The sequence below is a fragment of the Prunus persica genome, chromosome G6 (genome assembly GCF_000346465.2).
Source record: "Prunus persica cultivar Lovell chromosome G6, Prunus_persica_NCBIv2, whole genome shotgun sequence".
NCBI lineage: Eukaryota > Viridiplantae > Streptophyta > Magnoliopsida > Rosales > Rosaceae > Prunus > Prunus persica.
The window spans coordinates 4,953,618-4,970,133 of NC_034014.1; the positions used below are offsets into that span (position 1 = coordinate 4,953,618).

At 36.2% G+C, this 16,516-nt stretch overlaps 3 protein-coding genes across 3 annotated transcripts; all 3 read left to right on the forward strand.

Moving 5' to 3' along the window:
• LOC18772174 (ATP-dependent zinc metalloprotease FTSH 10, mitochondrial) lies at positions 1–5,793 on the forward strand. The gene is made up of 8 exons (XM_007207082.2): positions 1–314; positions 388–619; positions 756–827; positions 1,887–2,020; positions 2,771–3,250; positions 3,410–4,177; positions 4,760–4,987; positions 5,136–5,793. The coding sequence occupies exons 1-8, from the start codon at positions 264–266 to the stop codon at positions 5,613–5,615; spliced, it is 2,445 nt and encodes an 814-aa protein (XP_007207144.1). The 5' UTR covers positions 1–263; the 3' UTR covers positions 5,616–5,793.
• On the forward strand, positions 6,415–9,074 carry LOC18774057. Its single transcript, XM_007207898.2, has 9 exons — positions 6,415–6,623; positions 6,845–6,928; positions 7,096–7,161; positions 7,267–7,364; positions 7,451–7,488; positions 7,590–7,677; positions 7,781–8,050; positions 8,513–8,578; positions 8,712–9,074. The coding sequence occupies exons 2-9, from the start codon at positions 6,865–6,867 to the stop codon at positions 8,868–8,870; spliced, it is 849 nt and encodes a 282-aa protein (XP_007207960.1). The 5' UTR covers positions 6,415–6,623; positions 6,845–6,864; the 3' UTR covers positions 8,871–9,074.
• LOC18774849 (uncharacterized protein C24B11.05) lies at positions 11,186–13,654 on the forward strand. Its single transcript, XM_007205647.2, has 9 exons — positions 11,186–11,324; positions 11,845–11,904; positions 11,988–12,053; positions 12,142–12,239; positions 12,345–12,382; positions 12,468–12,555; positions 12,665–12,925; positions 13,113–13,178; positions 13,285–13,654. Exons 2-9 carry the CDS (start codon positions 11,859–11,861, stop codon positions 13,438–13,440), a joined length of 819 nt encoding a protein of 272 aa, XP_007205709.1. The 5' UTR covers positions 11,186–11,324; positions 11,845–11,858; the 3' UTR covers positions 13,441–13,654.

Here is a 16,516-nt window from a genome sequence, read left to right on the forward strand (position 1 = left end):
TATATATATATATATATATATATATATATATCTCTCTCTCTCTCTCTCGATCTCGAAGTGCCCTTTCTGAAGCGCACAGCTGAAAATAGCCCCAAAAGTTATTTATAAAAGAAAGAGGCAAACAAACAAACAAACAAAAATAATATAATTTTCCCAAATGGGTTCTTTGAATCAGCTTAAAAAATAAGGTGGTTTTCCATTGGCTCTCACCAATTCTCAGGAACGAAATTTCAATCTCATTTTCTGCCTGAGACAGCAAAGTTATGATTTTTTCTCGGATTGGTCGCTCCTTTTCTCGATCTTCTCGCTCCAGAGTAAGTTTCCCAATCTTGTTCTTCCCCTTTTCTAATTTAATTTGTATGCTAAATATCTGGTTTTTGGTGTTAGAATTCGATATATGGAAGTGGGCGATCGGCGGCTCTGAATGGAAATGAAGCGATTTTGGGTGTACCACGTCTTGGTTCGTATCTGGGTCGGGTAGATGGGGATTTAGGGTTTTTGAGGTCTTATTTTGCTTCATCAATAGCAGCCCACAAGGCCTGCGTTTCTGATTTCAGTTACATTCTTGGAAACCCTAAGCTTCGCAGACATTTTTCTAGTGAAGCCCCAAAGAAAAAGAGTAAGCAAGTTACAAAATTTTGTTGGTTAATCTTTTATGGTTTGGTTAGCAATTGGTATTTCAGCTAAATGAATCAAAATGTGGACAAAAGAGTGATTGCGCTAAGCATGTGCTTGTGTGGGTCTTGCTGTTGCAGATTATGAGAACTTCTATCCCAAGGAAAAGAAGGAAATTCCCAAAGGAGATGAGCAGAAATCAGAGTCCAAAGGTTAAATTTCCATCCTTTCAGCTGGAACAACGCTTATTCTCTATGCTATTTTCCATCGAATTACATATGGTTCTATCAGGAATTGCCATTAGTATTTGTTTTAATCGAATGTTTATCATACAAGTGGACAAAAGTAGGATTTTGTTATTACCAATTTATTTTAGATTAGTGTTTTTAAGTCATCACAACTTATGAATGCTGGAATGTTGGATTAGTTCAAGTTGCCACTTTATGCCTACAAAACTCAGGTTGTCAAGAAAAAAAGTGATGTGGTTTTTAAGAGTTGGGAGTTTGCAGTGGCACCTCTGTGATATTTTAGTTGTTGATTTAAATAAGTATTTTCAAGGGACACATGGCTCTAGTGGTAGAGCACATACCTGACACTCATTGTCAGAGTTTGACTTGCTTTTCCCTCTGCCACGGAAGAGACATGTTTCGTTGTAAAGTGGATGTTTTATGTAGGGGATGCGTACATTTAGATAAATGACTACAGTCGTATATATCTTGACTTGATCATATAAGACTCAAGTAGGTTTGATAGAAAGTAGTGTCAAATTAAGAATGCTAGTTTCTGTGTTAATATTTGATAATGAAAACTTTTGTGATTTAAGGCTGTCCAGTCTTCAGCAGATGGGGTGAAGGGGAGGAGGTGTTAGAGAGTATAAAATCTCTCGTGGGGGTTTGTATTAGGTCAGGGCTTTGAAATTTTGGATTGAGTATTTACTTACGATCGTTTATATTTATTTATGGCTAATTATATTTTGGTTTTTGTATTCTGTTAATTTGTATTATTATTATGGATTGCCTGCATATAGGCCTTTTTAGTAGGTTTTGGAGATTTTGTCATATTGAGTAAGAATATTGGTTCATCTTATTTTCTCCTTGTTCTATTTCTTCTCTTTCTCTCTCTCTCTCTCTCTCTCTCTCTCACCCGTCCTAGATCATATGCTCCTTCATCACCCTGAATTTCAGGAATATGCTTTAAAGTCAATTCCTTGTTGAGTTTTGCATTTAAAATCTTTAACATTTATACTAACTTGAATGTTCATTCATTTTCAGATGACTCAAAGGCAGATGATCAGGGGAGTTTTCAGGAAACTTTCTTGAGGCAGTTTCAAAATTTAATCACCCCTTTATTGGTCATTGGGCTATTTCTTTCCTCCTTCTCCTTTGGTTCTCCTGATCAGCAACAGGTAAATGCATCCATAAATATGTGATATATATATATATATATATATATAGGATAGATTTATGCAATTAGAGTCGCCTATTTTATCATTTATTTTTTTCTTATGATATAAAGCCAAGTCAATTTTAGTTTATGCAAATAGAGTCGCATATTGTTTCATTTCGTTTTCCTTTTTTTATAATGATATAAAGCCAAGTCAATTATACTTACGACTCACAAGTTTAAATTGTGCACATTACTAAGGAAAATTCTTTGGAGTCCAACTATTTTATTTTTTTTCTTTCTTTCCAGTTCTATTACATGAGGTGGCTGGGACCTCGTACAGATGAGAGGAGAGAGTTGAAAAGTAGTTTGGCTCTTTAACATCTTCTATAAAATAATAATGTAAAAATAAAAGAAGTTTGTCTCATTTTGATTTAGATTAGATTTGGCATGGGCAACGTCCTTGACTGAACTGAAGTTGGTCTTCAGCTAGATTCAGGCTACATGCTTTGTGACCCTAATTACTGAAAAATTATCCGTTTACTTTCATATCAGTAAATTCGTTGAATTGGATCTGTAATATGTCAGGTTAAAGATCTGAGTCCTGCTCTTAATCTTTTGTGGTGATATTTATAAAATAAATTAATTTGCATGACCAGTGTAAATTATTATTTTCTATATCATTCTGTTTTACCTTGAAGGTAAGTTTTCTATTCCAGTGAAATAAAAAATTTCTTTACTCATATGCTATGCAATTTTGTTCTCTCTGCAGATAAGTTTCCAAGAGTTCAAAAACAAACTTCTGGAACCAGGCTTAGTGGATCATATACTTGTTTCTAACAAATCAGTTGCAAAAGTATATGTGCGTAGTTCACCACGCAGTCAAACAAGTGATGAAGTTGTCCAAGGACCCATTAATGGTAACCCTGCTCGTGCAAATGGGGGCCAGTACAAATACTATTTCAATATTGGAAGTGTTGAATCTTTTGAGGAGAAGTTGGAGGATGCACAGGAAGCATTGGGAATAGACCCTCATGATTATGTTCCTGTTACATATGTCTCTGAAATGGTTTGGTACCAAGAATTGATGAGATTTGCACCAACACTACTGCTTCTGGCATCCCTCTTGTTTATGGGGCGTAGAATGCAGGGTGGACTAGGCATTGGCGGTTCTGGTGGACGAGGTGGCCGTGGTATCTTCAACATAGGAAAGGCTCAAGTTACAAAAGTAGATAAAAATGCAAAGAATAAGGTTGGCTTTCTGTTTCCCAAGTCCATACTGGTGCTTGTTTGTTTTTCGTGTGCATTCAAAATGTTTTCTTACGAATTTTCTTTCCAATGGTTATAATACCTTTTCTTAAGTGCTCTGTTGCAAAGTTTCATCAGTAACTTACATATTTAATTGGTCCAGATCTACTTTAAAGATGTTGCTGGGTGCGATGAAGCAAAGCAGGAAATCATGGAATTTGTTCACTTCCTCAAGAACCCTAAGAAATATGAGGACTTGGGAGCCAAAATTCCCAAAGGCGCTCTATTAGTAGGCCCTCCAGGCACTGGAAAGACTCTTCTAGCGAAAGCAACTGCAGGGGAATCTGGTGTTCCGTTTCTATCTATATCTGGTTCAGACTTCATGGAGATGTTTGTTGGTGTCGGACCATCTAGAGTTAGAAACTTGTTTCAGGAAGCAAGGCAATGTGCTCCTAGTATTATATTTATTGATGAGATTGATGCAATTGGTCGAGCAAGGGGGCGTGGGGGCTTCTCAGGTTCCAATGACGAGCGTGAAAGTACTCTAAATCAGTTGCTGGTAGAAATGGATGGCTTTGGAACAACTGCTGGAGTAGTTGTGCTTGCTGGCACCAATAGGCCTGATATTTTGGACAAAGCCTTATTGAGGCCTGGTCGATTTGATCGCCAAATTTCTATTGATAAACCTGATATTAAAGGTCGCGACCAGATATTTCAGATATACCTGAAAAAAATCAAACTTGATCATGAACCATCATACTACTCTCAAAGACTTGCAGCCCTGACTCCAGGGTTTGCTGGAGCAGACATTGCAAATGTTTGCAACGAAGGTGCTCTAATTGCTGCAAGGAATGAGAGTGCACTGGTCACGATGCAGCATTTTGAGGCGGCTATAGATAGGATTATTGGTGGTTTGGAGAAGAAGAACAAGGTAACTCATTTTTGGCTGGCTCCTTGTAAATTTCATGGTATATGATAACTTTGTTTCATTTCCTAGTATTTTTTACCATTCCCTCCCCTCTCCTCATCTTCTGGAAAAGAAAGACTGATGCTGCATAACACGGGGTTGGGACAACACTGTGTCCTCCCCCACTTAGGAGTCTGGTCATTTCTGTTACGGCTCTGATGATATGCACTATGTCTAGAGAGTTGTTCGGAGATAATCATTACATACCGTGGAAGAAAATACACTCCTGCTATCCATCTTCCTAAACTATAGTATTGGGGTTGGAATTGCTCATCTTATATGACTCTTTAGGTGCTCCTTATGCTGGGTTAGAGAGAATTTTTTCTTTTGATCTGGACCTTGTAGAACCCATTTTGACCTTCCGCTAGGTAGGCAGCAATTGTTAATAAAGGTCCAGATCAAACTTTCAGGTAGCTAGAAGGAATTTATGCTTTAGCAGCGATTTATACTTGTATAAGAAAATGTTTCGACTTTGAACCTTCAGTGTGTTTCTCTGTCTTTGTTCTTTTTAGAATGGAATTTTTGACATCTTTGCTTGTCAAACAGGTTATAAGCAAGCTCGAACGCCGCACAGTTGCCTACCATGAGTCAGGGCATGCTGTTACAGGCTGGTTCTTAGAATATGCAGAACCATTGTTGAAAGTGACCATTGTTCCTCGAGGTACTGCTGCACTAGGGTTCGCCCAGTATGTTCCGAACGAAAACCTCCTCATGACCAAGGAGCAGCTTTTTGATATGACCTGCATGACCCTTGGTGGTAGGGCAGCTGAACAGGTAGCTATCTATGAAAATTAATCTTATTTTTTGGATGAGGCTTATAATGCAAATTGTTTATATTACTTCTAGTAATTCTTCATTCTCAAGTCTTGGAACATTATTAGTCGTGTTATGATAGTGATGGTGAGCATATTCTGTGGTGCAGGTTCTGTTGGGAAAAATCTCGACGGGAGCCCAAAACGACTTGGAGAAAGTGACAAAGATGACCTATGCCCAAGTTGCAGTCTATGGTTTTAGTGACAAGGTGGGTCTCCTTTCTTTCCCTCAAAGGGACGATGGGTTTGAGATGGCAAAGCCCTACAGCAGCAAGACTGGGGCCATTATTGATAGTGAAGTGCGAGAATGGGTGGGTAAGGCGTATACACGCACAGTTGAAATCATAGAGGAACATAAAGAGCAAGTAGCTCAAATTGCAGAACTGTTGCTTGAAAAGGAAGTTCTTCACCAAGATGACCTTCTCCGGGTGTTGGGGGAGCGACCATTTAAATCAAGCGAAGTCACCAACTATGATAGATTTAAGGAAGGTTTTGAAGAGAAAGACGATGAGAAAATAGTGGAGATTCCACTAGTTGGGTCCGAGGAAGATGGCTCTTCGCCCCTTGAGCCCCAGGTTCTGCCTACTTAGTAGTTATTGAGGAGGAAGTTGTCTGTAATTGTACATTAAAAAGGAAAATTTTCTTCAACTCTTGTGCTAACTATTTCAAATATTTCTTGTATGGACGAAATCTGTATTATACGTTGATTGCTATCTTATGACTACAGCATTTTCAATGATGTCATAGACTACTAGTCTTTATTTTTCAGATTCTCAACTCACAGTGCGATGTTGATTTTTTCCAAAAAACATTATTTGTTGGTGACCGTGAAGTCAATGACCATGCGTTTTATAAGCATCATTATAGTATTAAGAAATTGGCACCAAAATGCTTGCATGCTTTTGCTTTTATGATTGTAAATTGTACTTTAGTTGGTCAAAGATTTGATGATATAAACAAGATTTTCATGTTATGTTTCCAACAAATCAATCATAATCTACCACCTAAAGAAAGCTAACAAAGACAAAAAGAAATGAACTTTGTTAAAATGATTTCTCACAATTACTTAAAAGAATCGTTTGTTCATGAGTGTGGGGGTTAAGTTTCTATGCGTAAGCTAGAAGCTCTTGCGCCTGTGATATCCCTAATGCTTTTTTATTTATCTTCTTTTTCTTGTGAAAGGGAATCCAACCTTTGACCTAATTTTCGCTACGCGTCCGACCACTTGAGCTAACCCCAAGGGGCAAGGGCTTGTAGCTTGAAGGCTTGAAATGTTTTCAGATATGTCCTTTGCTATTTTTATAAAAAGAAAGTCAAAAAGATGTAGTTCGTGCTTTTATTAATTTATTTTCGCTGTTAAATTTTGAATTGTGAAGGGGTGGCCAGTCGCATAACATATGTTTCTAGACGTTGAGTCTGGCTGGACCAATATCAAAGAGGGTGGTAGCTTTGACCTTCCTGTGGATTTCATTATTATACTTTAAGCCTCCTATATATATAGAGTTCTCTCAATTTAAGCCTGTCATCTGTATCCTCTTCTCTGCACACAACTTCTTCCTCATTCATTCAGTCCTTATTTACATCTCTCTCTCTCTGAGGTACTTTTTCTTCCCCATAATAGCTCTCAAATGTTGCATATTCATTGATGGTTGTGTTGAAAAAAAAAAAAAATTAAGTTGCGATAATTGGTTTCTCTCTCTCTCTCTGATAATGAATAAGAATCTGAAATGAATCCTCGCATTGTGATGCTTCAACTAATTCCACTTTTTTAGCTTTCTTTTTCATATCTATGAACTGATGACGCTCCTTTCGTTTGAAGCTTTTAATTTGTAGAGTAGAATGGATTTCCAAAACCAGTATCAGCAGGCTGATCAGATGCCAAAATATGAGTGTCTTCTCTTTGGTAAGTCTTTTTTACTTCATTTTTTAAAAATCCTTCTTTAAGTCATTATAACTAATAACTTGTGTCAGATTTCAATCAACATATTTCTGTGTTGTTCTTTGCATCTGCAACCTAGCTAGCCACTTTTCATTAGTACCAACAATAACATAAAACTATTTGTGTTGTAGATCTAGATGATACCCTTTATCCCTTGAGTTCTGGAATGTCTAAACAATGCACCAAGAATATTGAAGGTACAGTATATAATTCATCACCCTTCCATCCAAAACCATTTTCATCCATTATCTAATAATTACAAGAAAAAATCAATCTGATTATTCTTGTATCTCTTTTCTCAGAATACATGGTTCAAAAACTAGGCATAGCGGAAACAACAGTCACTCAGCTTAATCAAGTGTTATACAAGAATTATGGGACATCAATGGCTGGTCTAAGGGTATGGCCACAGATTATAATATCCTAATTTTTTTAAAAATAAATTTTATATCATTAAACTTTCTTACAATTTTTTCTCCTGTCCAGGCCATTGGTTATAACTTTGACAATGATGACTACCATAGGTACCAAGTTTCCTCCTCCCTTTAACCTCTTTTATTTTTCATTATATGATCTGGTGCATATCAGGAAGTATGAAATTATTTCACAAATTCCCCTTTTACAGTTTTGTTCATGGAAGATTGCCCTATGAGGTACTAAGACCTGACCATGTCCTTAGGACTCTGCTGCTGAGCCTGCCGTATCGAAAACTCGTAAGCTGCAAGTTACATATGGAAACAAGTTGATCGTAACTAAAACTTTTTGTTTCAAGATATAATTTCTCTGATGATGTTTTGGCTTTACGATATGAAACAGATTTTCTCAAATGGGGACAAGTTCCATGTGGCAAAAACTCTTAGCAAGCTTGGATTGAAAGACTGTTTTGAAGGAGTTATATGTTTTGAGACTCTGAATCCCATCAGTGATAATGAAGACTCAAAGTCCACAGGCTGCAGAAACGTTTTTGACCATTCTTGTTTATTTGATGCTGGATCAGCACTTCCAGTGACTCCAGTTGTTTGCAAACCATTTGCAAATGCATATGAACAAGCCTTTCAGAAAGCCAATATTAACCCTCAAACAACTGTAAGACAACTGATCTGGCACTTCTAATAACCCTTCTTAATTGTTTTAAATTTTATGTGAACTTTTACTTTCCCCCCTTCTTCGAGCATCTCCAATGGACTAGGCAAATGCGTCATTTGACAACCTATGTGACACTTTACTCCAAAGGATGAGGCAAATAATTAATATAAAAATAATGTGTCCCCAAATTGCCCCATGACTTTTCAACAAGGTATTTTGCCTTTGCCAAGAGGTGAGGAAAATTTTCCTTTGCTCCTAACCTTGACCATTTGGAGCTTAAGAATGTGGCAAGGCAATTTTAATTTGCCTTGCTAGAAACCTAACCCCTTGAACATGCTCTTGTTTCTTACCATGCATTCCTCAACCAAAAAAACTTCAAAATGACCCTTTTTTTTATTTGTTTATTTATACATTTCATGTATAATTCAGTTGATGTAACAGTGAATTTACCACTTGTTGCAGCTCTTCTTTGATGATAGCATCCGCAACATACAGGCTGGAAAGGATATGGGTCTTCATACTGTATTGGTAAGTTATAAAAGAAAAGGATTTTTCAGTTCTTGTTAAATACGGATCCTGAGTTCAAATCTTATAAATGAAAGTTTATTGTATTGTTGAATAAAAATTTTAATAACGCGTTCGCACCAAAATGTATGTATAGGTGGGCACTTCCAACAGAACAAAGGGTGTGGATTATGCAATAGAGAGCATCCACAATATCAGAGAAGCACTGCCAGAGCTTTGGGAAATCAATAATAAGAAAGGCATAAGCAGAAGCTTTTCTGGTAAGCTGGCAATGGAGACATCAGTGACTGCCTAACTATATATAGCTTCAAAGTCCTTTGAGTAAAACAAGCAGCATGCAGGCCGGAAGTCGGAGAAAATCTTAAGTGTAACTAGTTTGTATACAATCATGTGTTTATCGCTCCAAATATTTTCCTCCAACAATTGGCTTAGTATATATATTTACATGTTTATTCTAATAAATGTATGATCAATGAAAAAGAAATCTGCTTTTCTGATTTGTGATGATCAATCACACCCCTCTATTCCCCACAACCTCTCTTGATCTTTACAAGAAAGTACAAAAGATTAACTCCGACGAACTACAAATAATTGGAGCAAATTAAAATCCAGAAAGGAAAAAATGACAATTTTACCGAAAATTATTAATTGTACAAGATAAAAAAAATGGTGCCTATTATTGATGAAAATTATTGAAAAGTTTGCTAATATCCACCATGCTGTCACTCAATTATTGGACAGGTGTGCTTGAGCCTTTGAGGGTACCACAATGGATAACAACATGCACCGACGAAATTAATCTCAAAATTCTAGACAGCAGCAATTGATATGATTTGTTCATAATATCGACCCTTTCACCCCCTTCATTTCTAACAATCAAAGTATTCACATGAGAAATTGGTGTCTGCTGTGACAACTTTGGGTTTTCGTAATACCAATCTAATACTGAAAAAATTGTCCTAACCTAAACAATGAATAAATAAACATCATGATAAGATATCAATTTTTGAGTACCAACTAATGGGATCATTTTTTATTTTTTATTGAAGATAACTTCGACGGAATGAGGGAAACTTTATTGATAAAATGAAGAATTACAACGGAGAACAACACACCTGACTCCGACTCAACAAATCACATAATATAGCGTCCTAAATAAGATCAGAGGCACCTCAAACCAAATAAAATTGTTCACATTATGCAGACCGAATCGAGTAAGTCGGTCTACAACACTATTTGCTTTCCTATGAGTAAATTGAAAAAGAGAGTCAGCAATCTATTTTTGAAGATGCTTTACGTCTTCAACAATAGTCGGTGTACTAACTAATGGGATCGTTGTTTTATTTGTTCATGTTGCGTTGCATTCTGAACCCTATTTGTTTTTAGTAATTAAGATGTCATGTCACCTACTATATCAATTAAATATCTTCGTAAAAGAAAAGTTCTCCACACGAAGGATTGACAATGATACCACCCAAAATCAAAATGTTTCGCTGTACTTAAATAGTAATTAAGATAAGATAAAGGCTTAATATCCAGATAAAGGCTTAACATAAGATAAAGGCTTAATATCCAACAAACATAAACACTAAAATGTGCCAAAGAAATAAAAGATTGAATTTTTTGTGAGGTTTGGGTAATCAAGACAGTTTCGTGGAAGCGTAAATGAACAACATAAACGCTAAAATCATCATATTACTATATGTTTGAAAATAAGATATATTAAAGTTTAGGTAAATGAACGGAAAATACGATCTATTTATAGAAAGTTGCTGGAGTGCTCTTAAGTTTTAAGTTGTAATGAAGAGAAATTCTTGAATCCGACTGTCGGACTAATATTTTATGTTGGTCTACATCTTTGAGTGTATTCAGTGGCGGAGCCACTCCTAGACCTGGAGTGGCCTTGGCCCCCCAATATTTTTATCACTCCTCTATTATATTATATATAATATATATAATTTGTAATAAACAACTTAGAATTTAAGTTAAAATTTCATCCAAAACAAATTATACATGACTCAATTAGAAATATTTAGCTATAAACATGTAAGTATTGAATACTTAAGTATTTTATATACTTGTATTTTCTACTTCGGCCCCCCAAAATTTACAATTCTAGCTCCGTCCTTGAATGTGTTGCCATATACAGCAGACGAAGACAAAAACTTATATTGAGAAGGATGAATCCTAGGAAGAGAAAGCCTTCTATTGTTTGAGGATTTTTGAGTTTGATAAGGTGTTGCAACTTGCTATACCTAAATAAGAAGAGATTATTTGAGTAAGAACTCTCCCATAAAAAAGGGCAAAAAATTGCTTTGTCATGAAGATTTTTTCTGTTGCTCAAAAAAGCATCAAATCAAAGTGAATTTCAGGGACGTGGCTAACCGGGTACGTATAACGTATGCCCACAAAAATAAAATACCAAAGGCTCCTGGCGAAAACGACACGTGTCCTAATCAAACGCGATTTTTTGGCAGGCATGTCGCGTAAAGCAGGCACGTGTCAGGTTCGCATAGGGCCACGTAATGCGTAAAAAATGGGGTTATGACTTTGACGTTCGAAGAAATTGAAATCCAATATTAAAATGACGGGTGTGTGGCTATTTAAACACTTTCACGCTTCCGATTATTTTCTCGCTCTCTCTTTTCCCTTCTAAAAATCCTCTCTTGTTCTCTCCATCTCTCTCTCTCTCTCTCTCTCTCTCTCTCTCTCTATCTCTAGTATCTACTACTGCGGCCATTTGGATCTGGTAACGCTCATTTTCTAGTCTTTGAATGCTTTTTTTTTTTTTTTTAATTACTTTAGAAGTTTGGATCTTTTTCTTTATATTTTCGTTGAGATGAAGCATCGTTTTCTGATTTCTCGTTCACAATTTTTGAAGTTGTAGAAATCAAATATTGGGTTTTATTTTGTCCATTGTAATGTTTCTTCAATGTCTATACTTTCCTGGATTTGAGTGATCTTCTTGCTTTAATCGGGTGTGGGGTGTGAATGTTTTTGCACCTTTGATAACAGAAATGTAATGTGTGAGTTTGTTACCTTTTCTTTTGTTATCCAGGGCCTTTTAGTTTTGGATTTTTTTTATGTTTTGGAAATAAAAGATTGAATTTTTTGTGAGGTTTGGGTTTGAAGGCATTGTGATTTTCCATCAAAATGAAGTTTTAAAATGTAAAACATTGGAAGTTTTATTACTACTTTTAGCATTTAGGATTTTTTGGTTGAAGTTGTTTATATGCTTAATGCTTTTCTTCAATTCCTCTGGTTTGAAGCCTTCTAGATCAAGATGGAAAACGAGGATCAATATCAGCAATATGACTGCCTTCTATTTGGTAAGCCTTAATACACAGGTTTTGTCGATTTGAAATTTATGGTTCTCGAAGGCGGAATAACAACTAACTGTTTTGATTTCCAGATCTAGATGACACCCTATATCCTCAGAGTTCAGGGATTTCAGTACAAATCACTAAGAATATTCAAGGTGAGGAATGCTTTATGATTATGGATTTTAAAGCTTTATGTGAAATGTTCATTGTTTGAATAAAGTTTCTATGAATTTTTCGCTGTAGAATATATGCTTCAAAAGCTTGGCATGAAGGAAAGTGAAGTTCCTGAATTGTGTATTTCATTATACAAGGATTACGGGACGACGATGGCTGGTCTTAAGGTAGGGTGATTATGATCCCTTCAACTTTTAATTTTTGTTTCTAAAAGTATTTCAGTCAGAACAGAATGATAATGAACTTGGTTTTGCGTTTTTCCTTATTTCCAGGCTCAGGGCTATAACTTCGAGTATGATGACTTTCATAGGTACCAAATGCTTAACCTTAATTTGTGCTCCTATTGTTTACGACAATCATATGATCTTGATTTGTCACAATAATCATTTTTGCAGTTTTGTTCATGGGAGGTTGCCCTACGATTCACTTAATCCTGACCCTATTCTCAGGGGTCTTTTACTTAGTCTACCTATCCGGAAAGTAGTAAGTTTTATTGATCAATCTATACTCTCAAACGTGGTCTTTAAAAAAAAAAGGGGAATGTTTTAACAACAATGCTTTCTTCTCGTGTTATGTTGGTCATTGTGTGTAGATTTTCACAAATTCAGACAGGGCACATGCCGCTAGTGTGCTCGGGAAGCTTGGAATAGAGGACTGCTTTGAGATGATTATATGCTTCGAGACTCTGAATCCCACCAACAATGCTGATGATTCTGTTGGTGCCAAAGAAACTGAAAATACTGAACAACCAAATACTGGTTCTGTAATTTCAAAGACCCCAGTTGTGTGCAAACCGTTTGAGCGTGCATATGAAGAAACTTTTAAGATTGCAAACATCAACCCCAAAAGAACGGTAAGATTTTTTATTTTTATTTTTATAACTACGGCAATTGACTTTGCCACAGGTCTCATAATTGGCAGGGTACTGTTTGAAATAATAGGGTGTATACTATTTCTTAGTGCTTTTCAGTTCATTTTGTATACTTTTACTTGTCTTCAACATTCTTCAATTCGTTTTGTGATTTCTTTTTTGTTTCCAGTTATTCTTCGACGATAGCATTCGCAATTTGCAAACTGCAAAGGAGTTGGGGCTCCATACGGTAATGGTAAGTTACTAATACCAAATTCGGGCAAGTAAAATTTTGCTGTTTCTGAGAAATGATCTATAAGGATATCGTTCTCACCAATATGGTTTATGAAATTGCTGTGTAGATTGGCACATCTCACCGAACTAAAGGTGCGGATCATGCATTTGAGAGCATCCATAATATCAAGGAAGCATTGCCAGAACTCTGGGAAACCACTGAACAGTGTGAAAATGTTCGATATTCGCGAGAGATTGCAATCGAACAACCAGTACAAGCTTAGGCCATTTTTAAGTCATCTGAAATGTTGAGAGCTACATTCATCACAGGCAACCATATGGCTGATGTGTTTTCTTATTTATGTGATTTTCTCGTACTCTGGAATTGTAGAATTGTATTATATATGTAAGCTTAATCTAGCAATACTGTTTCTAACATGCTGGAAAGCCCCTTCTTTTAATGACAGTAAAAACTGTTTCTACCATATTTATTTTTCACTGTCATGTCCATGTTAAGTTTTCTCATACAAATTGGGTGACGATTAAGATACGTCACATTCTACAAATAGCTTGTTCTACGTTGCCTAGGCTTTTATGTTCCTTTTCAACTTCCTTTTTTTTTTTTTTATTTTTTTATTTTTATTTTTTAATTTTAACTTCCAAATGGTATTTCTAAAGATAGGCTACTCATTGATTTGCTAGGAATATGATATTATTTGAGACCTAAGAGCATCCACAATTGGGTTCCGTAAACCACTTCTTTAGACAAATTTTAGGGAGGAATTGGAAAAATACAACTCCAACCATAATCTCTATCTACCTCCAAAAATAGAGGCTTCTAGGAGCTCTTAAATTTGAGGAGAGAGAAATGACTCATAATGGTTCCCTATAATTTAACGTTGCTTTATTTAATAAATATTTCAAACCTTTAAGTAATGCTAATTATTTTTTAATTGAGATGGACCAATTAAAAAAGAGTTATAGTATTTATGACTCCCTAAACTAGAGAGTATGATTGGAGTTCAAATTTTATATAGAGCTCCTAAAATAAGATAAAAAAAACTAGTTAGCATTAATTAAAAGTTTAAACTATACATAAAACAAAGCAGCATTAAATAATAAGGAGCCACTAGGAGTCCTCTCTCTCCTTAGATTTAGGAGTTCCTAGAGGTCTTCCTATTTTAGGAGGTGGATAGGGAGCATGGTTGGCGTTGTATTTTTCTAATTCTTCCCTAAAATTAGTTTAAGGAGGTGGTTTAGGGAGCCCATTATTGATGCTCATTTGGTACACCGTATTAGACTATGGATAGGAGTAAATAGTCCATGTCAGGTGTTTGGTGTCAACTTGTATTATTTAAGTACCTGACTATTTTAAACAGGTTGTACTCTTAATACTCTTCTTACTTGACTAACTAATACAACCCACACATCTCGGTTTAGATAATACACTCTTAATTATACAACTAGGGAAAAAGAACACACACAATTCATGTGAAAAATCCGACGACGCTATGTTCATCTTCTTCTCCCTAGGGCTATCTTCTCCAAAGTTATTCTTTGCCATCTTCTCCAAAGTTATTCTCTTCACTCTTCTCCATGTATCCATCTCTCTCTCTCTCTCTCTCTCTCTCTCTCTCTCTCTCCAATACGCTTTTTCTCTCCTCTTCTTTCTTCATCTTCTGTTTCTTTATATATTTCCTTTTTTATTAATTTTTTGTAGAAATTAAATTATGATTTTTTCCTTTTTGAAAGCAACACGACCGTACGCGGAATTTCATTTTGAAATGAAAAATCCCTAGACATGTATTCAATACTCCATATTAGCTTGAACACCCTCTGCATCTCCTTGTCTAACCAGAAATATTGTTATATGAACAAGCCAAAATGCTATAAAGATGAATCTTGCCAAACGTGCATTTTAAGCTATTCTCTTTTGGAGAATAGTCGCGGCTATACTTTTAAGATATTTTATTTTTGGAGTATAGCCGCCCGTCTATACTTATACAATATTATAATTTCTGGAGTAGAGCTGCCCGTCTATACTTATACAATATTATAATTTCTAGAGTAGCGCCGCGCGGCTATACTTTTAAGGTATTCTTTTTTGGAGAATAGTCGCGGCTATACTTCTAAGATATTCTATTTTTAGTATAGCCGGAATATTCTATTTTTAGCTATACTTGTATGATATTATAATTTTTGGAGTATAGCCGCCTGGCTATATGATTAAAATATTCAATTTTTGGAAGACCTTGCAACAAGCAGGGCCTACTACAAATTTACCAGTAGATATTGAGGTATAAATTTCCCATGCGTACCCAAGAACGTTCTGAAGTGATGACCGACACTTCGCTATGTCACCCAGGTTCCCTGGCGGCAGCAGCCCTGGGATCCCTGGAGGTAATAAGCCTGGGGACCCTAGAGGCAATAGGCTTGGGATCCCTGGTGGTGTTAGAATTCAGACTATGATCTGAATTGTAACTTGCATGTTACTAAATGCTACTGAATGAGTAGAAGTTTAAGAGGAATTTTCAAAGTGAGAGAGAGCTTGAGGACAGAGCAAAAGGAAGAAGTCTGTCATTCTTCTCACGCACACACTGTGCACTAATAACAGCTGGAATAAGATATTCCAAATTACATCATCCAAATCTAGCCATCCATTCTTCTATTCTAAGATTAGATCTTAGCTGTCCACTTGGACTATAATCCAAGGGCTCACATTTAAATCTGTAAACTTAAACTAAATACAAAATCATATCAGCTAAAACACTTATATTTCAACACTCCCTTCTAAGTGTTTAGGTGAGATTACTCCAAGCTTTCTTCTCAGGTATTCAAACTGATCTCTTGCTAGAGCCTTGGTAAAGATGTCTGCAGTCTGTTCTTCAATTTTGCAATACAGCAAATCAATCTCTCCATTTTGCAAAGCATCTCGGATGAAGTGAAACCTTCTGTTTATATGCCTTGTCTTATGATGATGCACCAGATTCTTGGTTATGGCAATAGCATAGGTATTATCACATAGAATTCTAGTAGCACCCACCTGTTCTTCACCAAAATCTGAGAGAACAAAGCGCAACCAGATTGCTTGTGCAGTGGCTTCTGCTGTACTAACGTACTCTGCCTCGGCTGTAGACAGAGCTACACTACTTTTCTTAACTGAAGCCCAAGAGAACACACCTGATCCAAGATTAAATGCATATCCAGAGGTGCTTCTCATGTCATCCTCACTCCCTGACCAATCACTGTCACAGTAGCCGATAAGCCTTGCTTCTTTTCCTTTCTCAAAAGCTATGCCATAATCAAAAGTGCCTTGAATGTACCTTAGTACCCTTTTGGCAGTTCCCATATGTTTTCTAG